This window comes from Falco biarmicus, chromosome 9, assembly GCF_023638135.1.
Source record: "Falco biarmicus isolate bFalBia1 chromosome 9, bFalBia1.pri, whole genome shotgun sequence".
Lineage (NCBI taxonomy): Eukaryota > Metazoa > Chordata > Aves > Falconiformes > Falconidae > Falco > Falco biarmicus.
In genome coordinates, this window is record NC_079296.1 from 19,691,959 (window position 1) to 19,719,896 (window position 27,938).

Genomic DNA, 27,938 nt, shown 5'->3' on the forward strand with positions numbered 1-27,938 from the left:
TCTGTAGAGGTTCTAAAGAAACTGAGTAAATATTGTCAGCCGTGGTGTGGAGAGGGGGAAGGAAAAAGAAAGAAGGTTTGAAGTGAGTCACAATCCATTGTGAAAGGTACAGGACTCTGCATAAAAGAACTAAATAAATAGAGTGTGTAAGGGGCGGGGACATGGAAAAATCTGTACCTACCTGAATAAAACAGGGTTGTTAACACAGGAATCTTGGCAAGCTTAACCAGAATTCTAGTGTCATGTTTTAAGAGACACTTTAAGATCTCTCAGCTCTTTGTGGAGCAGTTTATAAGAAAACAAAGGAAGGCAGAGAGTATCTTGAAGGCCATTGCAGTAATATAGAGATTAGCCCTGAAAAGCACTCTTCACAAAGATGAGCAAAATACAATACATACAGCCAGAGGAAGCCAAAAGGGGAGGAACACAGTGAGAGAAGTAAATTTAAAGTCTTAGGGATGTAAAAATCCCAGGAGTTTAACAAAATAATCTGGCATAAATAGTTTATTAAGCATACATCCTGCCTTGCAACAATATTTTGTAAAGTGATGTTGTGGTTTAACCTCAGCCATCAACTAAGCCCCACACAGCCACTTGCTCACTCCTCCCGTGAGGGGGATGGGGGAGAGAATCAGAAGAGTAAAAGTGAGACAACTCATGGCTTCAGATAAAGGCAGTTGAAAAGGTGAAGCAAAGGCTGTTCGTGCAAGCAAACAAAACAAGGAATTTTTTCACCACTTCCCATGGGCAGACAGGTGTTCAGCCACCTCCATTCCTTCTGGCAGGGCTCCATCACGTGTAACGTTTACTTGGGAAGACAAATGCCATCACTCTGAAACGTCCCATCCCCGTCCCCCCTTCCTAGGGGAGACCCTAGTTTATATGCTGAGCACGACATCATACGGCATGGAATATCCTTGGGGTCAGCTGGGGTCAGCTGTCCCATCTGTGCCCCCTCCCGACTTCTTGTGCCCCCCAACCTGCTCGCTGGTGGGGTGGGGAGCAGAAAAGGCCTTGGCTCTGTGCAAGGGCTGCTCAGTGATAATGAAAACATCCCTGAATTATGAACACTGTTTCCAGCACAAATCCAAAACACAGCCCCATTCCAGCTGCTATGAAGAAAACTAACTCTACCCCAGCCAAAACCACTACAAGTGAACAGTTCGTTACTGTTTTGTGTGCTGGCATGGGGACAACCTTTGCATCTAAAGTTACTCTGGAAACCTCCTGGATAAGAGGCAGTGTGCTCTCAAAGTTAGTATCGAGCTCTTGTTTTCTGTCCTCTGTATCTTGGATAAATAGAAGTGAAGTGTCAAACTGCTGAGCAGGTTTGTTGGGGTTCCGTTCACTTTTGAGGCTAGTGTAGGCTTTCTCTCAAAACATACAACTGGAGAAAAAAATTAAGGGTTTCCCAAGTGTTTATGGTTGTCTGTAAAATAGTTTGTGGTCTGAGAGGTTCAAAGGAACTGTGATCCAGATGGATTAAAAAAGGGAAGCGAATCTGTAATGTGAATCGTTCATCTTTTCCTTGAGTTTCCCTTCAACTCTCAGTGTTTATGGATGCATTAAACCAGCATACCATGTCTATGTGTTTCTAAGTAACTATTACACAACATTGTGTTTGCCATTTGTTTACCTCAAAATGCCTGCATCCCATACGTGGGCCAGTGCACAGCTGCATTACTTAATCTAGGACTGAATCTTCCCTTATTGAAAGATAAAAGGTGGCTATCACTTTAGAAGACTTAGGAAAAACTATTGTCATTCTTAACAGATGTTTACACTACTCATGAGGTTGTGTGCAGTGGATTTGGTTATCTCAATGACGTGAGCTCCCCAAGAACTCTTCTTCCTCAGATGTGTTTGTGACCTTTTATTAAGGGTTAATGTGTGAGGACTTCTGCATTAGCATGCCACATCTGTGAGTGCATACTGCATAACCAGCACTCGTGGAGCAACTCTGTGCTTACAAGTACCACACTGTGCATTACCAAGGATAGTTCAACAGTGACTGGTATCTGAAGATAATTAATTTGCATTCCAGATGACTAAACTGTGAATAATAATTAAAGAGACATGATAAGTGGTTAGTACGTGAACTCTCCTGAGCTTGGATGTCACCACTTTTGAAGCATGATATAGCACTAATATATTTCATCAAGCTTTTTCCCAAGAACAGGCTTGTGAAATGGTAACAGATGTACGCTCTAGGAAACTATCTCTTTGGTCTACCTCTTTCCCCCCCTACTCCCTTCTCTTTTTTTGTTCAGGCAATTAATCTATTGGGAAAAAAAGTGGAGAGTTTTCCTCCTTTTTCATGTGGTATATGATCTGTTTCTAAATATATTCGATAGTGTCTCGATGGTGTAAGACTGTGAGTGTTATAGAAGTGTTATATACTTCTGCCGTGGCAAAAAGAAAACGGTTTTCTACAGGAAACAAAGAAATAAATTACAATAGTGATTTTTTTTCCCCTTTATTTTGGGCCTTGGGCAGTTATGTCTCATAAGTGAAAAATGAGTGCTGTAGTTTGACAAATCCTTTTGTACAGAACAGGCTGGTAAAATAAATAATACTGTGTTTTTAAGGAAGTTACAAAACTGATGAGGATTCAGTTTTCTCATGCTCAAAACACATGCTCTAAGCACCTTTGTGGAAATACAGTTAACTCATCTACTCCAGTTCCCCCATTCTAAGTAAATTAGATCTCGTCTTCTGAGCCACAAAACTTACTAATACTACAACTTGTAGTTCTTTAGGAACAGTCCCTTCAGAAGTTGTCTGGCTATTAGCCAAGTAACCAAATCAACTGCATTGTATCTTTTATTAGTCTAAAATGGATGCAGGGCTGAACAAAAACTACTAACCATAAAATATTATGAATTATCTGGAGAAAGAGGAGTGACTGTTGGTTGCCCATTACTATGCACGTGTCCTTTTTCATGATCCTGTTGCTTGGTTTTCTGTAGTAGTCTGAAAATCTATCTAGGGTTAGTCTTTGGCTCCTCTGAAGGAGGAGCTCTATGAAGTACACTGCCAGAAATGCATTGCTGTGGTTTTCCACTCTTCGCATTGTTTGGTTTTTTGTTAGAGAGAGTCTTGTCCTGTGCCCTCCATGCCCTTGATATTAGCCATTTGGGTAATCTCTTTCTGTCTGACATCACGTGACAGTTACTTTTCATAGAAGTAGTTACTAGGCAGGGAGGAATATAAGCACCAGCTACAACATTTTCAGATCCAAGTAATGCCACATGCATTTAAAATCAAACATGTGCTGAAGCACGTTTTCTGGATTGTGCCCGAACTGCAGAGCCTATTTATTTGTCGTAGCTTTTTTCCTGAGTAGCTCTTCAGACACCTATGAACCCACTAAACCATAAGGAATTTGTAACTCATATGAGGCTGATATCATTGCTTGATGTGCAGCATTGAATCTGAGTGTAGAGGGAGCGTTTCTAGGTCAATGTCCAAACTATGGGCATGTTAATGTGCTTTAGTAAGATACATCTGTTTCTCAACTCTTCCATCAAAAACCCCCACTAGCTATTGTTCCCTGCTGTAATATTTATGTGCAGTGAAGCTCACAAGCCCAGGTGTCCTTGATAATACAGTACAGTTAAGCAGTTACAGAGTTAGAGTATATATATTTATCTTTCCTGATTAGCCATTGAACTAAAATCCACACCTGGAGCTGGTGTTTTAAACTGAGTACCTCCTGAATTTAGAGCCATTTAGTGCCCTGTCAAGCCATAATCAGACAAGATCACTTCTGTCCTCCCCTTTACATACAATCCTCCCAACAGGCTGTTCTTTTGTGGAGATACAAGTACCTTAACCCTACCTTTCTTGGGACTTATTTCAGGTCTGAACACAAGACTATAAGGCTTTAGGGTACACGTAATGGGAAAGACATCAGCTCCTGTAAACTATGACAGATGTAAATGAGCGTGTTACCACTCAATGAGGATGACTTACTATATGTCTCACTAGGATGTGTAGGGGATGGAGCAGTGCTGCCAAGGATTGAAATCAGGGCCGACTGTTTAGTTGACTGATCTTAATCTCTTTTCTATTTGAGACTTCCAGAGTTTGACTCTGCCTTGCAACATGCCTTTTGCTATTTTATTCATAGTGGATAGCATTTGCCACTGATGTAGATTTTACTTTATGCACCCAGTGATTACCTTCTTATAACAGTGCGGCTGTATTGAGACATTCTACTCCCTTCAAACTGTAGCTAAGACAAAAAAGTTATCCCGCATAGCGAGTACCCAAACGATGTATAGGTGGAAATTTAGCAACATATGGATATCAAAGCATTTCCTTTGGCCTCATTTTGCTCCTGGGAGAAGAGTTAGTTGGAAAGCATCCAGTTGTACCCTGAACATTATTTGAACGAGGATCAGAGTTCCCAGGGACTTGACACTAATGGAGTTGCTTTCTAACTTTTTTAATGAGGAAGAATTCCTTTTCCAGCTCTGGTGTAAACAAAAAACAGCTGCAGCGAGCGCTCTTTAGGGTAATGGTTAGAGCAGTGGTCTGAGAATGAGGTGTGGCCCCATTAAGGTCAAGGGAAAAACGACTGTTATTTTCAGGATTTCACCCCCTTCTCTTTCCCCCTCCTCAATTCTTATGCAAACTCTGCTGATGGAAAGTGGCCAAGTCCCAGATCTCCTGCACTTTGGAGCTTCTTTTTGTAAACTTGGGGGAAAGATACATAGCTGCTTTGAACAACACTTGGAGATTTTTAAAATTTAAATGGTAGCTGTAAGCAAACTATTGTCCCTTGTGATCTGCCTTTCATTGCAGTCATGGTTTCAGTAGATTCCTTCAGCATCAACTTACATTTCTAGCATTGATTGGGATACTCTGCAGATAATTGTCTAGCAGGTGGCAAAGTCGGAACTAATCCATCAATTGGTTAAATTCCACCTAGTCCAAATAATCCTGTTAGTAGCTGTTTTGCCCTTTCAGCAGTCACTTTAATTAATATTCAGGGTTGTGCAGACAGATTTCTGCCCTGCTGAAGCAGGAACTGATTTTTTTAAATTTTAAGTTAGAATTAATTTCTAAGGTGGTTCTTTGTCCCCTGTCAAACACACAGAGCAACCTCTCAAAAACTTGCAATCAGTTCATCACCAGCTTGCTTTCTGCTTTATCTGTCATGGCCATCTTGTCTAGTTTTTTCCATTCCATTTAAAATATTCTGGTACTTCAAGGACATGTGTGTAAGTAACTTCTGAAATGGATGGGATTCCCCATGAGAAACTGATTCCCATGTGTCTGATGACAGCATTAAGTTATAAACAACAATTTTTTTGGGGTGGTGAAAACACTTTTACATATGTTGTAAGCAGGAACGTATTTGCAATATCATGAAAGCAATTTATAAAGCCAATTGAAAATACTTCATGTGAAAACTTCTGAATGAAAAGATTTTCAGCCAGGTCTTCAAAAGTATTTTTTTTTGATTTTGTTGCAGAAGAGCATGAAACAAAGTGAATATGAATTTTCTACATTTGGTGAAGTATCTGCTCAAGCTGAAGAAATCAAGTTGATCTACTTGATTTCTTCTTGTTTTGGCAACTTTCTGCTCCCTCAGGCTGGAACAACTCTGTTCTGTTGGTTTTAGTGGTAGAAACTTGGGGAACAAAAATCTGGAGTTATCATCTCAAACTGTTTTTCAAATTCCAAAAAAATGAAACCCAAGATTTCACTTTGCGTTGAAAGTTTGCTATAGGTAAACTGTGACGTTTGGTGAAGGTGGCTTCTAGAGAGATGTTTCCATCAGGGTTAAATAACTTTTGACTCACTTAACAGGAAAGCAGAAGGGTTTGAGACAGTATTGAGTTCTTTAGCAGTGATTTACAGGCCTTTTGAAAGTGTGATGTTTCAAACATGCTGTTTTGTTTAAGAAGAGAAAATGTTAAACAAATCGATGGATTGCAATACAAAGGCAAACCTTTATGGGTTGGGGTGGGTAGCTTTGATTCTGAATTTCTCTTGCCTTTGAATTGTTTTTGGTACAGCCCTACTTATTTAAGGTAACGCAAACATAATTGGTTTGACTGGCAGAATTTTGTGACAGGGAGCTGATGTCCAGTGCACATTTGCACCATGCCGCAGTGGCCTGTGTGTTTTGTCATAAATTTGGTTTTGTTTTATAACAGTGTGTGGTACTAGAATCTGTTCATCGTTTCCTCTTCATCGAATACTTCCAGTCCTTTATTGCCTTGCCCTCATGGCACAGCTTTGCCCAATGAAGTGTTCACTGTAGGTTTTTTTAGTATTAAGGCTGCATCAATTGACTCTTCTTGGCACGCAGGGTCGAGCAGGCTGCTTTGTGAGTTAAAAGTTCAGCACGGTCAGCAGGCTTCTCAGTCTGTATGTACAGCTAGAGAGCTGCTTGCTAAGAAGACTCAACTGAAGCGTCTGTGCAAAGCACTGGATGGAATGCTTGCCACAAATCTGCATCAGCTGATATTTCTTTAAAATCCAATTGTATTAAATAAATAAATCACGTAGCACTGCAGTAGCACCAGATGAAAAGAAACCATATGTTGTATCCGTAATTTGGGTGTGTAAATAAATAGTATGGGAACCTGAAAAGAGCCATGGAACTTTTGTATGTCTAAAATACTTTATTCTTAAAGCATTGCCTTGCTTTTGCTGTGCCGTACAACAGTGTTTTTACAGTCGGAGGGAGTGTCTGCATTCTCAGGCTGTTCTCTGTTCTTCTGCTGTAAGTGGCATGCTTTGCTGATCTGTGCACTCGTCTGAAACCTCAGCATGACCCGGTCCCTCTTTCTGCTGTAAGAACAGGCTCAGCTGAGTTTTTCGAGATGAAGCCCCTGTTGCCGGGGGGGCAACCCTCTACCTGAAAGAGATGCCAAGATGCAGAACAAATTCACTAGGAATTTTTTTTTTTGGCAGGAATCAGTCTTTTTTTTCCTGAGCTCCTGAACAGTCTGGAAGGAGCAGATCTTTCTTATGGAAACTGCATGTGCTGGCAGCCTCTGCATCTCTTAGGTGAATCCTAGAGAAATGTGTGGTATTTTTGTAAATATCAGGTCTCTAGACTATTTGATTATTTCCCCCACACCCAATGTATCCATTCCCCACGTCAAAAATATAACTGAGGAAGAGGAAAGAACACAAGGATCAGAACTAAAAGACTGAAATTGCCCTGAAATGATTACACAGACATGGACTGAAATTCATTTGCCAAAGACTCTCCATCATTCACATATCCAAGTAACATTCACAAGAAGTGGGCTTTATGCCAAGGCTTGCAGGTGTGTTTAAGGAGGTAGCCTGTGAATTCACAGACCTTTTTTTCCTCCACCTAGAGTTCTTTTAATCTCTCTGGAACTCCCAGAATAGGGACCAGATTGTTCCCATTTCCAGGAAACAAAATTCAGAGACGTGTTTAAATTCTGAATGCTACCAACATGCGCATAATTGAGGTGTAGCAGTGGGTGGTTCTATCAGCAAACACCTGGTTTCTTTCAGTGTGAGCTTAGCTCTTGTAAATTTTATTCTCGAACTACTTTTCCCTTTCCTTCTCACCTTCTTCCTCGCTATCCCTACCATATATTAACACAATGTTAATTTCTTCATTTTCTTTTCAGTTGCTATTTTTCCCAGGGTAGCATTAGACTGTGCTTAACTGTTGTTTTTGTTGGGGGTGGGTTTTGTTTTGGCAGATGTTTATTGAACAAAACAAGATGAAAAGGCAAAGTCAATTGCTTCTGCAAAATTCTGCTCCTGATCAACAGCTTTTGAAGGCTTTGGATGACAACGCTAAGCTAACCCACACATTAGAAGAAGAGAGGCTTCAACACCAACAAAAGGTAAAACAGGATTACTTTGCATCTCATGCAGAAGTCTTTGAGACCCTCCTGAATTTAAGTAGTATCATATTTTTTATGTTCGGAATTATTTGAGCTCTTGTGCCCCATAAGAATTCAAAATACAAACCTGAACTTCAGAGAAGGTTGTGATGCCCTTTTTCTGGGTCACTGGTAGACATGAGTACAAAACCTGTAAGTTTTTTGGCCTGAGGGCTCTGGTTTAGCTAAGTATTTTATTCTGGATGCCGGTAAAGTGCAATACAAGCAGTAAGTCTGGTTCCATTGAAGAAGAGATGACAAGAGAATATTTTGGACTTTGAGTAATATAAAGGGTGTTTTAAGGGGGGTATAAGCTAAGAGGACCAGGAGTTGAGAGGTGGGCAGTTCACGCTAGTAGTCTGGCCACTTGCTAACGAACTGCATGGGGAAGAGCCAGACATACTAGAGCAGGGAAATGTTAGGTGAATGCTGCAAAGTGGTATGATAGGGTCTAAAGCACTAGGATCTAAACAAATATATTCTTTGAAACAGGACTAGATTAGTCTCTAACTGGGAGAAATCACCATTGCTTCACTCCAAAGCCTGAAAATTAGTTTTCCACTCTGTTAACAGAGTAATGCTAGGAAGAGGTAGACAGTTCCAGTGCTTTCATCAGCGCAGTGATACTAAGACTATATGTAATCTTACTTGCTTCTGAATGAGTGTTTTGGAAGGATAATTGCCAGTTTATAGAAAACCTCTGCATCTTTGGCCTCTTGAAGTCTAGAGTAAAATGTATATATTTAGGGAGTGGGGAAGTGATTGCTACTCTGCACCTGAATGCTGCCTCAGTGCTGCAGATGTTCCATAGTTCACCTACTGGCATGTGCATGAGTTGCGACAAGGGAGATTAAATAACAACCTGTCAGTGGAAACAATCAGTGAAAGAACAAAAATGTCAATGTTCTTCTGCTTTCAAATGAAGAAATGTTCTGAAATTCTAATTACGTGATAAAAAAACTATAAAAAGAAAAAGGGAACATCTTATAGCTCAAATACTTTGGAGCTAAAGACGTATTCTGAAGAAGAGATAAAACAAGTTTGGATCATAATAGAAATTCTGACATCTCTCAGAGAGATCTGTCCAGCTCTCATTCAAAATTTGTCCTCTTTCTGGGACTTGCAGTTCACTCCTAAATCATGTTTTCGGGAATAACTGTGCCTAATGGGTTATTTCTCAAAAGGAAGGGAAGAAAATACCTTTCATTGTAATGAATGCTATTGTTTGCTGACTGCAGATCAAAGAATTGGAGGAGCAGCTAGAGAATCAAGCACTGCATAAGGAGATTAGTCGTCTTAAACAGCAACTAGAACTTTTGGAAGAAGATAAAAAGGAACTAGAGCTTAAGTGTCAGAACTCAGAAGAAAAAGCTAGAGACCTAAAGCATTCAGGTAAAATAATATAATAACTCATTTTAGAGGGAAAATTGAGGGGGGTGTGAGTGGTGAGTGCACATCTAATAGAATTATACATGTTACATTTGAGACCCCAGAAGCAACAGCTTTTGTAGCTGAGATCCAGACCTGTGCTTTACAAGACAAAATACAGTAACTGCCTTCAACTACGGTTGTCTAGAATGTCTGTGAAAGAATAACCTTGCAAAACTTCTGTAAGGTACTGTTAAATTGCCCTGAGTCTTACAGATGGAGATATATATCTGTTGTTTCTGTGTGAAAGACACAGTCGAAATGTGTACCCAATCAAAATGTATCCTCTTACCTAGTTTTAAAAATTAAAAAAATGGGACAACTCTGCTCTTTTTTTCCCCTCCTTTTTTCGTTGTTTTTGTTTTGCAAAGATGCACAGTGATTTATCAGACTGTGGAGTCTACATTGTATCAGTTGTACAAAAACATCCCGTAATTATCAAGCTTACCCAGCCATTTAACAGTCTTGCAATAGAAGACATCAGTGAAAATAAAGACATGATTTAGCCCTGCATACTGACATGTGAGAAAACAATTTCTGCTGATGTGAGAGGGTCTAGGAGGTGTTTCTTTTTTTCTTTTTTTCAAAAACCAGATATTTAAAAGGTAAGTACTGCTTTCAGAGCTCTACAAAAGAAGTTAGCTAAACAAATCTGGTGGGATTTTATGGCTCATATCTATGAGAATTCTATATGTAAATCTCTTACGTGTAGTCAAATATTTCGTTCCGTGTCAAGTGACTGAAAGGAAAGGAACAGTCTTGCTAGCTGCTGTGTGCATTTGTCTCTGACTTTAACACCCAAAGAATAGGTTCACAGAATATTGAGGACAGAACAACTGTTGCAGTGCAGATGTTCACACAGTTATGGCTGTCAGGATGGTGCCTGGCTTGTCTGCAGCATCCCATGTATTGAATGAGGATATTTCTGACCTAATGCTCTTGATTTAAAATGGATTTTAAAAAGAGCACCTGATGTGTGTGGCTTCGCTATAGGGAGTGTGGGGCTGTGGCTGGTTAAGTATTTGCATGTACCTTTGCTTTCAGTCCTTGTTCAGCTGAAGGCCTAACCAGGTGCTAGTTTTAAGTATGACACCTGGTCAGAGAAGCATTTAAGCCCCTGTCAGAGGAGGCCAAAGTCCCTGTCTTCAGTTAAGACTCCATGTACAGCCGCACTTTTCTGAAACATACCCTTAAAAGCAGGATTCACTTTAAGCAGTCTTGCTTGGAAGAACTGCTTTGTGTGAGTTTTACATTAGCAAGCCTTAAAAATACGCCTAGGCAGCATATGAATTCTCAGCTGCCTTGGAAAAGATCTAACCTTCACAGCAGATTCTTTCACAGCATCACAGGGTGGCTGGGGTTGGAAGGCACCTCTGGAGCTCATCTACTCCAACCCCTGCTAAAGCAGGCTCACCTTGAGCAGGTTGCACAGAGTCGTGTCCAGGCGGGTTTTGAATGTCTCCAGAGAAGGAGACCCCGCAGCCTCTCTGGGCAGCCTGTGCCAGTGCTCCGTCACCCTCCAGGTAAAGCTGTTCTTCCTCATATTCAACAGGAACTTCTTGTGCTGCAGTCTGTGCCCGTTGCCCCTTGTCCCGTCACTGGGCACCACTGGGAAGGGTCTGGCCCCGTCCTCTTGGCACTCGCCCTTGAGATGTTTGTAGGCATCGACGAGCTCCCCTCAGCCTTCTCTTCTCCAGGCTGAGCAGCCCCAGCCCCTCAGCCTTTCCTCATACGGGGGATGCTCCAGTCCCCTCACCATCTTGGTACCCTCCGCTGGCCCCTCCCCAGCAGGTCCCCGTCTCTCCCGAACTGGGGAGCCCAGCACTGGCCACGGCACTCCAGGGGCGGCCTCAGCAGGGCAGAGCAGAGGGGGAGGATCACCTCCCTCCACCTGCTGGCCATGTTCTTCCTCATGCCCCCCAGGGTCCCACTGGCCTCCTTGGCCACAGGGCCACTGCTGGCTCACGGGCGACTTGCTGCCCCCAGAACCCCCAGTCCCGTCCCCACAGAGCTGCCCCCCAGGAGGCCAGTCCCAGCCTGTGCTGGTGCCTGGGGCTGTCCCTCCCCAGGGGCAGGACCCTACACTGGTCTCTGTGGAACTTCATCAGGTTCCTCTCTGCCCAGCTCTCCAGCCTGGGGTCAGGTCTTGCTGGATGGCAGCACATAGGTTCTTCCAGGCTTGTTTGTCCTTCAGAAGGAATTCATCAGCATAAAGATTGTACCTGAAATTTAAAGCAATTTAGTTGATTTTAATTTTTTTTCTTTTTAAGTTTAAAAGTAAATGTTAAAGATTGTAATTTTAATTTGAATCCATCATTATGAGAATAATGAACCTTATCCACTTTGGAAATCATATTCTGTACTTCTGCCATAATTCAGAACAATTGCTAAAAATTGTTCTAACAAAAAGAAATTTAAGACTTTTTTTTCTTTGTATCTGCTCTTCCCCAGTTGACTGCATTTGACAATATTTCAAGTGCAGAAAAGTAATTTTCACAGTTTAGGTCTGACACGAAAACAGGAGAGAAGGAATCCATTCTGATCACTGCCCAGTTTTGACCATTTTTGTGGGGAAAACCCACACCATCAGCAAGACAGAGATAAGGCTGGAAGCCAAAATTGCTCATTTCTTTCATCTCTTCTTAATTCATTCTCAAATGGAACCTCAAATAGACCATTGCCGGAACGTGATAAACTTTTCCATGCTCTGTCATTTTATATGAAGGATCCTGTACGAGGGAGAGTGTCATTTTAGTTTCAAAAGTAACTCATATTGAAGCTACCTGGTTTAATGAGAATCCTGTGCATCTAGGACATTGTTCTTGGTAGGAAATCAAAAATGTGATATCCTAGAAGTTGTATGGTTTATTCTTGTTGTTTGTTTTTTAGTTAATTAGTAGCTGCTTTGTTTAAACCATCAGAGTTTTAGAGCAGATGTGAGAAACCAAGAACTTACTGTAGTTTGTTTTGTTGCTCTTGTGCAGTTGATGAACTTCAAAAACGAATACAGCAGTCTGAAAATCCTCCACCACCTCCACCACCACCACCCCCTCCTCCTCTTCCTCCTCCTCCTCCTCCTAACCCTATACGGTAAGTGCTTAAATCAAAGGTCACAGCTTTAATGCTTTGCTGAAGCAGAATACATTACATGAGCTTGCATCCAAGCAGGAAGAGGGTCTTTAAAGAAAAAAAAGGCTTTCTCCATCTGTCTTGGGCTTTTTACTGGCAGGACGGGCTCTGTGCCCCACCTGCCAACAGACGAACACCCTGACCAATTCTGAACAGTGTCTGCCTTGCCAAGCCCAACCAGTTGTCTAGGCTGTGACTTTGCAGTAGGAGGGATACCTGTCTTCTCTAATTTCAGAGGTTATTTTTTTCTATTCACCTGATAGCTGTAATTGCAGATTTGTGAAATGCTTGTCTGAATCTACTGCTAAGAAAACGCCTTTGAACCAAAGGTTATGTTGGGTTACTGTGTGTCCCTTCCTGTCAGATACTGGTGATGAAAATGCAGACTCCATTGAGTTCCCACAATTGCTTTCCTAAGTTAAAAAGAAAAAAAAAATCCCAGAAAATCACCACCCCATCGTCAAGCAGCTTTGGGTGAAATTATCAAAATTAAGTCTGATTTTTGCAAAGGACTGTAAAAGAGGATGACCAATATAGGATGTATCAGGCATTAGACCTGAATTAATTAACTAAGCCCTAAGGTGTGTTTAGCTAATTTTAGGAACTCAGCTGATCTTCATGTTGTCTGCTTGGTTTTAAAAATAAATGGACTTTGACACTTTCTAACCTAATAGAAATTACATATAGGAATCTTGTTAACTACTGTGTTAATATATGGATAGAGATGATTAGTAGGGAGAATTCATCCCTTTGGGCATCTTGCTTTATTTTTAGAAATCTAAACTAAACATGTTCTGAACAATTGTGTTTCGCCTTTTGCTCCTTTTCTGTCCGCTAACTCACTTGGCTTGTTTGCTTCTTTCTTGCTAATGTGTAGCATGAATTAACTTGGGGTGGTGGTGGTATGGGTTTGGTTTTTTGTGTTTTGTTTTATTTTTTTTTATTTTTGAAACAGGTAACACAATTCATTTTAAGCCCTGTAGTAGCTACATCAGAATATTTCCTTCATGCACTGTGATGTTGATGTGCGTAGAGGTTGTTTCAGAGCCTAGGCGCTGAATGCTGCTTTTTTCTGGGACAGAGTTCTGACCCTTTCTGTCAGGGAGGTCACTCTGCTCTGTAAGGAGCAATGTTCAGCTGGGAGTGATATGCCCCACTGACACATCAGATATGCATAGGAGCTTATACTTGGGCTTTAAGATGAATCATTTCTATGCCTGGACTTTTACATTTTGACTATAGTGAAAGGATAGTTATTTGATACCGTAAGAAGATTACAAACTTGTAGTTGGTGAGGAGATACTGATGACCATATTTAAGTGTCCTCTGAAGAATAATACTTCACTTCAATATCTGAAGATTCAATATCTTCATGTCGATATCTATCTATTAGAATACCTAATACTTTGCTATCAATATTCAAAAGAAGAAAGCTCTTCTTTCCTCTTATTATGCTGGAGCAGCTTCAATTTGTCATGTGTTACAATGAGACACTGTCATTTAATATTCAAATCTGGAGTGTTTTGATTTGTGCCTAATGCCTGTTAAAAAGAAATAGATTTCTCTGGTGCATTTTGATGGGAGGCATTGTGGGGGGTAATTCAGAACGTACATCTGCATTCAAGAACTGTTAAATGAGTCTTTTGTAACTAGCTGTATAATCAGGTATAAGCAAGCTGTTGTGTATGTCATGTTCAAGTTCATTCTAACAGTGTGTAATACAGGACAGAATGACAGTCTGCAGTTTCATTTTTCCCAAAGGTCTCTTATGTCAATGATTCGCAAGAGATCTCACTCCAACACCAATGTGAGCAAGAAGGAGAAACCTCCTCAGCAAGAGTCAGGTATGGCTTGTCCTTTCTCAAGTCGTGCAGATTATTCACTAGGTACTGCAGATAAAACTAGTGAAAATGAACCGTGCGTACAGCTAGTGATACAAATGCTTATAACTGTCAACATTAACTACTGCTATCCATGTCCCAGCATATTCATCTGCCTTGCGGTTAGAAATGTGGTTGCAGCCCAGGTACATGTGTGGTAGCTTTGGTAAGGAGTAGCTAAGGACTTTGAGTTTGTCTACTTTGGAGAAAAGGAGGCTGAGGGGTGACCTCATTGCTGATAGGACGAGCGGGAATGGTTCAAAGCTGTGCCGGGGGGTGGTTCAGACTGGACATGAGGAAGCATTTCTTTATGGGGAGGGTGGTCAAACACTGGAACAGGCTTCCCAGGGAGGTGGTCAATGCCCCAAGCCTGCCAGCATTTGAGGCATTTGGGCAATGCCCTTAATAGCATGCGTTAACTTCTGTTCAGCCTTGAAGCGGTTAGGCAGATGAACTAGATAATTGTTGTAGGACCCTTCTAACTGAAATATTTTATTCTATTCTACTGCGAGCTGCCTCAGGATACCCAGCAAACTTATGCAGCCCCTGTAGCCACCTGTGCCTCCACAGCTGAGCTGTTCATCAGCATCCAATATACTTTTTCCAAATGGATTTTAGTATGAACAGTCTTTGAAGCTGCAGATCAAAAACCTTAAAGGAAGATCTAGCACTTGCTGTAACTGAAGAGTTCTGATCTTCCTGCTTCTGGCTGTAATGCTTATCAGATAAGTTACTGAGCTGATCTTCCTCACTGATGTGGCAGAAAAAGTTATCTTTCCTGTTTTTTCCCTTGGGGAGAGGGTAAAGATAAGCACTTAGTTGGGTATGGTGGTGTGCTGGGTGATATAAATGGATGGGGAGAACAGCATGGTCCAATTTAGGCCCCATGCTGTTACACCAACTCCATGCAGCTTGAGTTGCGCCCTGGCAGTAGTAGTTGCACTATAGCAGCGTTTAGAGGCTCAGCCTGTGGCTTTAAACTGGACACAATATAGCATGTAGCTGCACCTACAGTACGTCCAGGACTTTGCACTACCATAGGTTATCTGGAAGAGGCAGAAGAACAAATCCAACAAGCATTAAGCAGAGAACAGGTTATATGCAGCATAACACAGGGAAGTTTCCAACTTTCAAATGGCTTCTTGTTTGTGATTTCTTCTGTCCCAAGCCTCTCCACAGAGCTAGTTTGTTAAATGCTTCAGTTTTCATCCCTCTATTCATATCTTGTGAAATTACCACTCAGAGTTGACTGTAATGCTAATCCTTTAATAATACTGAAAACCTAAAACAAAACAGGATCTTGCACTAAGGTGACTCTGCGTGCAAAGTAACAGCTGAAATTGCATTTTATTGTTGTTAATGGAAGCTGGAAACCTAGTAGGTTGAGAACAGGAGTCAAGTACAGATTTACAAATGAACATGAGCGCCTGAAGAATCAAAGCCAGTTAGACAAGCATTGCCAGTAAAATAACTAAGGTTTTTCTGGCTGTTTCTCTCTTTCCTTCTGAAACAGGAGTTTGTAGTCAATTGCTTAACTCATTTGCTGCCACTTAAACAAAGGGGGCTGCAGGAGGGAACCTGGCTGAAATTGTAGGTATAGGATATAACTGTTAAAGAAAAAATTGCTGCTAGCAGACTGTCATGGTCTGTAACTATTGCTGGATTGTTGGATGGGACCAACAGGCAGGATGTGAAGGACAAGAAGTATTACCCCTCCCATTTTCAGGTGAAGAACTGAGGAATCAGGTGACTTGGGCAGGTCCTGGCGGGGACCTTTGGGAACTCATTACCAATCTGAGAGAAATAAAGTTGTTTGTCTGGGTAAAATAATCAGAGAAGTGACCTTGTACTGAGGTCTCTGATGAAGAGTCACTCTTATATTTCAGTAAAAGTTCAATTATGTTGCCTTTATTTATCAGGTTTCCTTATCTTGAAGCATCCTAGATGTTTTGATTACACCTTTTTGTTGAGACCGTTACAAACGGTGATTGCAGGAAATACTATGAAATTCACTATAAGTTCTCTACACCCCATTTTTTCATTATTTATTAGCAAACTTTAAGAGTTCTGACCTTTCTTCAATCACATATGAACTGCTTTTTCTCTTAATAGTTGAGCTGTTCCTAAAATAAAAATATAAAAAGGTGGAAAGTTCTGTCTTGATCTTGTTATTATATCCAACTTGAGGCTTATTTTGACCCTTGTTAAGGACTTAGAATGAGTGGTTTCTATCCCATACCACCAATTATGCTTTTATATTTGAAACAGCCTGTTTGTGAAATTAAAGCCTGACATTAAATAGGCTTAGAATACAGAAACTGCATTTCTATGAATCATCAATAGTACCCTGACAAGTGAGAGAGCGAAAGTCTATTTAAAATTCCTGTTATATAAGGTACAACATTGCAGCTCTGAATACCATCAGCTGTATTTCTCCATGTATTTGCTTTAAGTACTCTTTTCCCCCCCCACCTCTTTTTGGGATGGCATGTTAAATGTCTTTTGTTACATTATCCAGAACACTGATAAGTTAACAGGTATTGTTTAGGTTCATCACACAGCTTCCCACTTCATCTGAATATTTTGCAGTCCTGATACTCAGTCTCTTGAGAAAGCAACCATTTCCTTTCATGGTATTTAAGTTTTGCACTCTGACTTCATGCAGTGTTCTTTAAACGTGTTTTTAGTTCAGTCTGAGATGTTGCTGTATCATTCCAGCAAGGTTCTCAAACCCATGTGAAATACAAGACATGTTCGGCAGTCTTGTGATGGGCTGCGTGCAGGCCGTGTGTGGGGCATTGTGCACTTGTCCTGTGTCAGTGAAGCTGGGGAAATTTCTGCTGAGCCAGGGTGAAGAGGTACAGTGGAAGTGGGGCTGTATTTTCAGCCTGTAGCGCTAAACTTTTGCAATTCCGAAACTGTTATAGGAGCTTTGCGTTTTTCAGGATCTGGGCCCTCCTTCTGTCCAAACTTCTTCAGGCATTTGCAAAGTCCACGGCTGGATCCTCAGCGTGTGTAGATTGGCATATTATCCTTGAAGAGCTTGTGACAGTGTAGCTGATAGCAAAGATCACCAACAGCGCTGTATCCAGGAACTAGAATTCCTGATAACTAGAGACGAGGTTACTGCTTTCTGCTACTGTATATAGATGCATGCAACATCAGGTGAAGGGCCTCTTTTTGGTGGGAAAAATTAAGAATAAGATAGTGATCATGTAAGAAAGACCCTGTGAACAGCCCACTTACGGGGAGAAAAGTAAGCCTATATATTTATGGTTATCATTGCCATTTTCAATAAAACTGAGGAAAAGCATGGATTTGGGTAGTACCTGAGCAGTATGCCCACACATGCAGGCATGGAGTATAGCTAAGTACATTGTATACGTAAATACTGTTTCATCATTAAAACTAATTTATGATTATGGTAACTGTTTATGGCAAGCAAGCTGATTAGTAGGCTATCTGTTTAACGTGGTTTTTTCTTTGTACTATTTCTCTGTATTTATATCTGGAACATGATATGCTTTTTGATTTTCGGAACAGGTGAAGAAGTTACGGATCTGAAGAGACAAGCTGTTGAAGAAATGATGGACAGAATTAAAAAGGGAGTTCATCTGAGACCAGTCAACCAGTCAAGCAGGCCTAAAACAAAGGTTTGGAATAAATAGCAGAGCAATGATATTAGCCAAGTACACTAATTTACACTGAAAATAAATCAGAGTTTCTGTGAAACATTCAAAAGAATACATTTATCTCACCTCATTTGCTTTGCTTGATTTTGAATAAAATAGAGCAGCATATGCCTGAAGAACAGAAAAGGAAGCGAAGCCAACAGTAAGTAAATAGAAGCCCAGTTTCTTTGACAGAGAAAGGAACTGAAAGCAAACATCTTGTAAACAAACAGCTACTGAGAAACAAAAAGCACAGAGAGAAAACAGGATTCTGCCTGAACCGAAGGGGGTGATAAAGAAGTAGATGGTATTTAGCAGTATTTCTTCCTTTTATGCAACACTTAGCACTAATACCTGAATGTGGCTACTATAAAATATTGCTTACAGTCTTCACAAAAGCATGACTTTTCTTTATGTGTGTAGGCTGTGATTCACAGTCTTAAGAGCTCAGACTCTTCCACTCATCTGTGTAAGACTATAGATTGGACGTTAGCCATGTGCCTAGGAGAGGAGAGAGCAGAGGAACGTCACACAACTGTACGCCTGTGTGGCAGACCCTCGTGCGACATCTGTCTTCAAGTGCAAAGTCTGTCATGGTCCATTTCATGTGTTTTTTAACATGCATGTGTTTTTACAGCCAGAAACACCAAAGCCCTCTGAAAGTGCAATGAAAGAATTAAAAGGGATTCTGGTAAGAAAACTTGTGGTTTATATTTCATTTATTCTTCTCATTGAGCTGACAGGGCCTTCTGTGTAAAATAGACGAGTATTTGAAACTTCTGCATTGGTGTTTTGGTTTGAAGCTTTAGAGCAGTTTTGGAGTGAATCCCTTGATTCCACTTTTTACTTTGGTCAGACTGAAAGATTGGTTTTGGTCTTGCGAACAGAATTTATTTTGGAGAAAACTAGCCTGTTAACTCTGCTCCCAGATTTGTATGTTCCTGCCACTAGAGGGGAGGTTATGGTCCACACCTGCCATAGATCTTTTGGAAACTATCCAAGTACTCACAGTGGGAATGCTTAGGGAGTGAGAGGCAGCTGAATATATCTAGTCCAAAGTGAAGCCCCCAGACAGCGCATATAGTAGACATAGGGTTCTCCTCATCAACTGCTCTGAACTCTTGCTCTCTCCTGAGGCACCGAATTTCTTGTTAACATAGACGTAGCCTAAATAGAGCAAGAGCTCTCTAGTCTTTCTGCCTTTATAAGTAGAAAAAAATAATTCTGAATAGCTGTCCACATACCCATTGATCGCTAAATAAAAACATCAGGTGTGTATTTGGTCCTGCTCAGAGCAATGTGCTAAGTTTGTTCCAATTCCATCCTTTGCTCATACATTGCATTGCTTATTTAACTGGTTGCTTCTTTTGCACAAGTGCTAAAATTGTATCAAACATTCAGAAGGAGCTGTAGTTCTTGCTTGCTCCCTGACTTCTGTGACCCTGAAGCTTTTAAAGTTGAAGCGTGACTTTGGCACATCAGGTGAAATTTTGCCTTTGTAAGGTGAAATTCTGCCTGAACCGAAGCAAAATACTTCACATTCACTCTACAGAAGGTAAGGCTAATCATTCTACTCATCCATTGTAGCACCTAAACAGACCTTATGAAAAATAACTTCAGTGCTGTGTTGGGTAGTGCAGCAAGGAGCGTAGCCACAGCCTGTGCTGCCATTTAAAACCATGAGTGCGGCACCAACAGTGTGTTAAACTTACTGTTCTCCAGTCACACGAAAGCAGGGGAAGAAGGGAAGAAATCATCTACAGGGCCACCAGACCTTAATGCTAAGCTGTAATTAGAGGGACACATAACTAAATGTTGAGGTAAATAGAAAAGAAATAAAATGCAACGTGGAGATTATGTTTTAAACGAAACTCTGTAATTATAGGAATATTTCATATGGCGTGCTGTTTGGACCAGTGAGGGCTGGACTGAACAATCCTGCTGAAGGCCCTTTCGTTTTCTAATAGCTGTTTAATTTCTTTGACACTGTATCACTGACATCAGGGGAGACTTGATTATGTACTTCAGAGGGAGCAGAGAGAAGCCTACAGTCACTGTACTGCTGTATCTAGCTTGTTGCTTTGGAGCCCTTTAGGATATTTGCGGCGTAAGACAAACTGTGTAAAATCCAATTCCAGTCTATTCTTGAGACCAGTCATTATGCACAGTCAGACAACAAACACGGGGGTGGGATGTGATGGAGTAAACATTTGTTGTTACTATGCTAATTATGCATTTCATGTAGACCTCCATATAATTGTTACAAACAAAACACATTTATGTTCTGTAAATTGCAGACTTGAGTGACTCTGTTGTGTACATTTGTGCAGATCTGGAGCATACTACTAATTAATAATGTACCTGCCCAGTTAAATTTCAAATATTTGCCAAAGAAAATACTTTAATTTTTGGGTGGTGGTGAAGAATTAGTTACTTTGCTGGGAACCTGAAAGTAGCACAGGTTTTGCAACTTGTGATGCCATTTCCTTTTGTCATTTGCTATTTCTGCTCAGAATATATGTGCTTGTCAAAAAAAGATGTTAAGAGTATGTTATTTATACTTTGGAAAAATGCTGTGTGAGTCTGACATTTGTGGAAGGCTGAATGAACAGGGTTCCTGGGCATCCCTAAAGATGGCAAGACTCAGAGGGAGAATGAAATACCATATAGGTCCCAAGTTTTCAGTTGCATTGTAAACATTTTAGGGAAATTTTACAATCAAGTGGGTGCTGATCCAGTAACTGACTTTTGTCAGTTGGGAAATGCATGCAGTGTGCACTATGTGCGTGTTAAAATTCCTGTGGGCAAGTCTGTGAGGTTTCAGGCTTTGATTAAAGCCTTTCCTCTCACACCTTAAGAGAAGCGCTGCTGGACTTGCAGCTTCGCTGCTACAAAATACTGGTTTTGGCATAAGGCACGAGTAGCATGCATTTCTATTTTGTGTGTTTAAAAAGCTTGAGATCAAACTCTGTATGTAAGAGAAGCCATGAAGTATGTGGATATAGGGTCAGGGTTATGGCAGATCAGCTAGATTACAGAATATAATAATGTGCTGCAGTTGCTGCTAGTACCTATTGACTTCTACAGATAGGTGTACACACCAGGATGGAGCAACACAGGACCAGCACAGAACATATGCAGCAGTAAAATATGAGTCGTTGGCTTTCTGCTGATAATGGGCATGGTAATGCTCTAGCAGTTTATTAAGATCCTTTAAACGTTAAGATGGAGGAAGTTGGCAGTTCCCTGCAAACAGCAGAATTTGTTCATTGGTGATCCAGAGCATCACCCTTAAGCCCAATATCAGAACCGTAATGTGTAGCTAAGTATGGTTAATCCCTACACCAGGAAATCCAAGTAAGGGGAGGAGTGGTGAGCCAGCCCCCAGATGCTCACTGTTGTACTAATGGAAGAGCTTCACACACTGGTCTAGAACTGCGGTTTAAAAGGTTATCATGTTGTGCATATGGGATGTTTGGCAAGGCATACTATGTCCTCAGAGAGCTTCTCATGCCTATTTCTTGCTGTAGGAAACGCTGAATAAATCCACTAGTTCCCGAAGCTTGAAGTCCCTTGAAACAGACAGCAGTGAAACAGAGCTGGAACGAGTTCTGCGACGCCGGAAAGTGACCACTGACCAGGACAGTGGCAGTAAGTGGCTGGACTCCTTTGTAGTCCTCTTCCTCTCTCTTGCATTAAGTGACTCTTGAAGCTTTACTTTCTCTTCCAGACCATTGCCATTTCAGCCATTATGGAGAGCCCTGCTTACTTCTACAGTGATTCACTTCCCTGTCGCACCTGTCACTTTTCATCCCCATTTTCTCCAAGAGATGCCTCTGTCGGGATTTTCTGCGCACACAGCCATATACACAGAGGTTCCTCTGTCCTGCCTGGAGCTCAGACATTGTTATTGCAGTTAATAGTCTGAGCCTACTGAGAAAATACTCCTTAAAGTAATGGTAACCAGAGAAATGAGGATTTAGGAGTAATATTTTGAATTAGCCTCTTCTGCAGAGCAAAGGTCTGCAGTTCTTAAAATGTGCTTTATTATCATCATCTGTAAGGAACTGTTGATGTTCTGCCTAGTTAGAAACAGTCTGTGCAAGTGTAAGGCCATGTGATAGTTGATGCAGATGTGGCTGGTTTTAATGTCACTGTATGGATTTAGCTTGGACTCTGTAGCTGGGTAGTTCACTCAGGAGTATGAGAACAGGCTTTTTTGTCAGTGGGCTGGTTCTCGCTCCAGCTGTACTTTGGGCTGGGAGAGCACTGGCAAGTTGTGGCGTGGACGCGCTGCATGGGCAGCAGGACTCGCCATCCCACGAGGCTGGGGGATTCCGTGCATGACGGTGTCAACATAGCAAGCCCTGCCTGGGGTAAAAGAAAGGGTTAATCTTGGCAGGGAGAGCAGAAGCTGCAAATGCTGCATTTTGCTAGTCTCCATGCACTGGAGGCTTTTAGTTAAAATTCCATTTTGATTCCTTAGTTAGCTTGAATTCTGCTATGCTTATGTGTTGTTTTCTAGACTGGTCAATCTAGACGACAGAAGCATTAAACTTTCTTTGGATTTTAGGTCCCACTGGAATCTTGGCCACATCAGAATCAAAATCTCTGCCTGTGCTAGGTTCGGGAGCCAGTGCCGCACAAACAGCGCTGAACAAGAAAGACCTGGAGACAGAATTCAGTCCCAAAGTACCTGACTCGGGTCCCATCTCTAATGAGCTTAAGGGCGTCACGGGCTCCAAGCATACATTACAGTAAGTAGAATATGGATTTCTAGATACATTTTAGTACCAGATCTGTTTAGCTGGTGCATTTTGAAAGTGATTTAATACCAGTTTTGGTTAACAGGATAAAGGTACAGTCTGCAGCTGTTTACCACTCACTGACTCTTCAAATAATTTATAGCCTCATGTGGAAGTAGAAATTGAATTCTCTGTAATAAAGCCCATTTCCTGTAAAATCTGTGAACGTTCTTCAAAAAAAAGTTCATCATCTTTGCCAAAAGAGACCTCAAGAGTCTGAGGAATGGCAAAGTTGAGGGGTCTTTCCACATCCTGAAGAGAAGAGGGATGATAGTTGTATAGTTAACTCTTGATGTAAAAAATAGGGTAATTCTAGCACAATATTTTAAAACATACTGTCATGTAGGTCATATTGGTCTGTATGCAGGTGCTCAGGGTAGTTTCTGTTGGACCAAAACAAGTCCTATTCCTCTTAAACGTTTGTTGGTAAAAATTCTGAATTACCTTGAAATCGCGAGATTAAGAGTCTTCAAAAGCTACAAAAAATATAGTTAGTGCCGCATTTGCACATATGGGCAGAAGGATCTTTTGTCGCAACAGATTGAAGACCCAAGGTGCCAGTTAAGCATCAAAGAGTTAAACCTGCTTCAGAAATATTTATTTCAGACAGATCCCCTGGAGGATTGGTTTGTTTTACAACAATACCAAGCTCCTTTTGAAATTAGGCTGTGCACTTGCTTCAGTTCCCTTGCCAGGTTGTTTGTCAGTTTGTCACTTCAAGAAAAGGAAATAGTTGAGACAAATCAGATCAGCAGAATATTGTAATCATGGCTAATTAAACCTCTGATTTCCGGCTCTGTCAGTTAAAAAATATCACCAGTACCAATTCTAGCAAGTATCCATTGCTTGGTTCAAAGGAGTAAGTAATGACAAATGAGCTGGAAATTCAGTTCGTATCTATTTTTATGAATTGATAGTTACTTCACTCTCTTGCAGGTACTTTTATAATTTATTTTTGAATGGATAAAGAGCCCAATTTCCTTTTGTGCTCTACAGTATTTAAGTCGCACCGAGTTTTAAAAGCAGGATGTCTTTTACAATCATATGTGTTTTCCCCTTTTATTTAATTTAAGTATCCCTAGAAGAAAGATGATCTTCATTTTAATTTAATCAGAAAGATGAAGATTTGTTCAACAGTTAATTTGACATGAATAATGCCATTACATTTTCTTGAACTGCTACCCTGACAGAAAGGTGAGGTTTTTCCTGAAAAATACTGTTTGTAATTTGTGGATTTCTACAATTTTGAACAGATAACCTTTATCAGAAAATACAGCAACTCCTACCACCTTTTGTCTACCTTTATTCCACCAAACTAAGTGGAAATTGCATTTACAAGAAAGGAAATGAAATAATTGCAGGCCCCAAGGTCTCGCAGAACGCGTGGTGAATTGACAGTGAAAAGGATCTTGTGTTGACAGTCACAGTTGTTATGTGTTATAAAAGCATATGTGAAGCGCAATTTATTTCTCAGCTTGCCTATTCAGTGACATCCTGAAAGACACATTTCGCTTTAATTTATCTGTTTAAAGCATTAAAACAAATGTAGTGGGCCAGATTCCTTAGTGCTGCAGGGCTGCTTTGCACCGCGTCACTGGTGTAACCTGCGTATTAGAGAGGCTCATCTTTGAGGCTGGTGTTCCAGCAAGCGAGAAGATGCTGGGGCTGTCAGACTTCCACTGCTGGGCTGGCAGGGAGGAGCAGGAGTAACCTAGACGTTTCATACCGTGTTGAAGTGCAATTAGTTTTCTTTTTCCTCCTGGGTACTGTTTGCAGCAAAGGTTAGTAGAGGCAGCCTCCGGGCTCCTAGGTGTGTAAGTGTTGTTTTGAAAGAAGGCTCATTCAAAGCAGACATCAGAAGGAAGTTCATTTGGCTATCACATCTGACTACTTGGCTCTGTAATTAGGCAGTTTTCTGGGCTTCCCTGGGTACATCTATACTAACAGTTTTGTTTGGATCAACAGAGCGCTTCTGAAGCAAATCTCCCTATTGTCCCCATTTGCTATGCTTTGCTTCGTATCCTGGAGTGGTCTTAGTGCATAAACTAGGGATTCGTTGGATGAGTGAAACTGAACCAGAAGATGTGATCCAGCCTTTACTGGCTGGCCCAGGAGCCACCCAAGAGCTAGTTCAGTGAACGCCCCCCCTGAAATGTGTGTTGTGAGGGCACTGATCTGAAGCACAGGCTGTTTCCCTTTACACATCTGCTGATGTTGCACCACACTATTTTCGAAGGTAGCCCGTGTTAACTAAACAAGCAGCACGCTGCTTTGGGCAGATACCCTAAATGCCAAAGGCATGAAAAAGATTTATTGTGGCTCGGCTTATTATTCATACCTGAGGCAAAAGGATGCAGCTGTCTCATCATTCACAATTCCTTGAAATCGGACAAAGGTGTGCCCTGTTTGCAGCAGCCAAGCAAGCCTTTTCGAGCACGGTAGAGGACTGCATGTCTCATCATTACCAGGTGTCTCTGGCAGTGCAGCATTTATTCTTTTTTTCTTCACCTGGATTTTAATGTAGAGCTGCCTATAGAAAACCTTGGGAATAGTTGTGCATGAGATATTTCTCTTTGCTGTGCCATCCATTTACTGAGGCTTGTAATCCGAAGGAGGAGTAATACTTACAGACATTTAAATGCGAACAGCCCTATTCATCGTTCTTTATTCACACTGAGTAACAGTTGAGCACACCTGTTTTTGCGGAGAAGGAAGGTCATGCCTTTGAAAAAGACCCAGTCTTGAAAATGTATCTGTAAACAATACGTAGATGGAAGTCAGCCTACTGAGTAAAATCCCAGATCCTCCCTGCCCCCAAGTCAGTGGCAATCTAACCGAAATATGCAAAGGGTCAGGAGTTTCAAAGGCTTTGGTTGCAGTAGGACTCCGCAGGTGATATGGTTACTTCTGTGGCCAGTGTTACCAAAGCACTGGCCGCCAGCTGAATCTGCTGGGCCACTCAGGTGAGTGGCCGAAGGAGGGATTGTGGAAAAGGGCTGTAACATCATCAGCAATTACAGGTTGGTTCTGAAGTTTTCCTGTAATCAAACTAAGTGATGACAGCTCAGAGAAATGAATTCAGAGGAAAAATGTGGGTTTTGAACCACTAGGTGAGGTGTTCCTTCAGTATAGGAGATTGTTAGAAGAAGGGTCTGAAGCCATTAAGAGGATGATTTGGAATGTTTGAATGCGAAATTTTGCTCAGGTGGTGCTGAGGGGGAAGACATCAATCATGTGTGTCCTATAGAGAAATTGAGGCCTTACCTCAGTATTCAGGTAACTTCCTCTGCAAATCTCTTCCCAAATGTTTAACCCAGCATGACTGTAATTCTGTGACAATTGCTCAGAAGAGAATGGGTGACAATTTAGTTACCTTGGGAGCAAAGCGAGTTCCCGTGACTCCCTGCAGTGTGTAGACACAGAAGGAGAAGGTGTGTCTGGCTCTGCCCCTGGGTTTTTTGGTGTTTTTTTTCCAGCACTTTGTAAACATTTTGTTTCTGGGCAGCAGAGTTCTCCACTAACAGAGTGAACCACAGAGAGGGTTAGTCTTAATCTGATGATTTTATACAATTAAAGGATTTGTCCTCCTTCCCCTGGCTGTAATCTTAGTACCCCTGAATCATCTACCAGCTCTGCGGGAAGTAGCTCAGCCTCAGCTAGACAGAACTGCAAAGGTTTTCCAGTGCAGCTTGAACATGGGCAATTCAGTTTGAACAACAAATGAAGAAAACAATGGGATGTCCTGGAAGTTTGAGGTCTCCTCAATTTTAAGTATTTTAAAAGCTACTGTCATACATTTTTCTTAGTGTACTTCTTTTGTGCTCCCTCAGTGCAGGTGGAAGCTCTTCAAGATTCTTCGTTTAAATGAATTTGCTAATCTTTCTGAGCATTTTCAAAACAGTGCCTAAGAATGGGAACAAATTCCGTACTAGAGATTATCTGCAGTTCTGTTCTGCTTGCTGCTATGTTGGTGACCTTTCTACTTAGCCAGGTGTAGCAGCGGCATTCCTGAAACGGAGAAGGTTTCTTGCACTTCACAGATGTCTGGTGTTATAGATAGAACTGGTACTATCAGAGGAGGAAAACAACCGACTAATTCACTAGTGTCACTCTTTGTATTCCCTCTAATTTCCTGTTGACAAATCCTGTAGCGTGCTGGGATTTTTTTGTTCATTGAAGACTTTCAAGGCTTGGAATTGGTGTATTTTTTACTATTGTTCAGCATTAGCCTTTGGCCCTGTCTGTTGAATTCCCCTGCCTTTTTAAGAATTCTGAGGTGTTTAATAAACACATCTGCAGTTATTCTCAAGAAAAGTTTTTGACGGAGGATAAAATTGACTCACCTCTTGTGGTCTGGCACGCAGCAGACAGACCATGGTGGTGCTCTGCTGAGCTGGGACCCTGTCCTGTACAGCCTGGCACCGTGGGCTGGTTAGTCCAGGTCAGAGGCAGGACAGCAGAGCTGCTGTTGTTTGGCAAACCCTCCTAGCATGGTAGTTTGGAAAGGACACAGAGATTGGAGTCTGAGCTTTATTGCAGGAGTGATGTTTGTCCTCGGTTACGGGTATCTTATAGGAAAACGAGAATGCTGGGGTCGGGGTGGGCGGTAGATCGGCGAATAGCAAGCTGTAACTGGCATGCAGGCATGGTTTTTAACTGTTAGGAAGAAGCAGCTGGTAGTGAGCAACTGTCAAATTAGCTTAATGCTTCAGATCTTACCTTTCGGGGAGTAAGGAATAGCACCAGCTGAGTTTTATTTTGGTTTTGAAAGCAATTTTGCTTTGAAGGCAGATGACAGCTATTTCAGCATCCTAGATTAAGGAGCTCACTGAAGGACAAAGTATACTAATTTGATGCCATGTTAGTGTTGGCTTTTGTATCAGAAATTACTTCATTCATACTATCTCAGATTCCAGGCAGAGGATCTACATGGATTCTCCCATGCTTATACCATGTACTTGCAAAACCAGTCTTTGTTGGGATAGATTTTTGCTAGTAGTTTCTAAATATGCTGTAAAACCCACAGATTTTCCTACAGCGTTTTCCTTGAATGGTTTCCTTTAGCCTTCTGCTTTTTAGAAAATTGGATGGGACTTCATCCAATAAAATTTTCCATGATATTTACATAAAATT

At 41.3% G+C, this 27,938-nt stretch overlaps 1 protein-coding gene across 2 annotated transcripts in view; it reads left to right on the forward strand.

The window, feature by feature from the left end:
- The window catches only part of SHTN1 (shootin 1), a 70,770-nt gene that overhangs the window by 37,689 nt on the left and 5,143 nt on the right, over positions 1 to 27,938 (forward strand). The window contains exons 9-16 of one of the 2 annotated variants that reach the window (XM_056352012.1): positions 7,707 to 7,853; positions 9,131 to 9,284; positions 12,305 to 12,410; positions 14,211 to 14,293; positions 17,873 to 17,982; positions 18,638 to 18,691; positions 21,531 to 21,651; positions 22,574 to 22,757. In XM_056352012.1, the coding sequence (XP_056207987.1) occupies positions 7,707 to 7,853; positions 9,131 to 9,284; positions 12,305 to 12,410; positions 14,211 to 14,293; positions 17,873 to 17,982; positions 18,638 to 18,691; positions 21,531 to 21,651; positions 22,574 to 22,757 (959 nt within the window). The remainder of the gene's footprint in view (positions 1 to 7,706; positions 7,854 to 9,130; positions 9,285 to 12,304; positions 12,411 to 14,210; positions 14,294 to 17,872; positions 17,983 to 18,637; positions 18,692 to 21,530; positions 21,652 to 22,573; positions 22,758 to 27,938) is intronic. The other variant, XM_056352013.1, reaches the window with a different exon arrangement.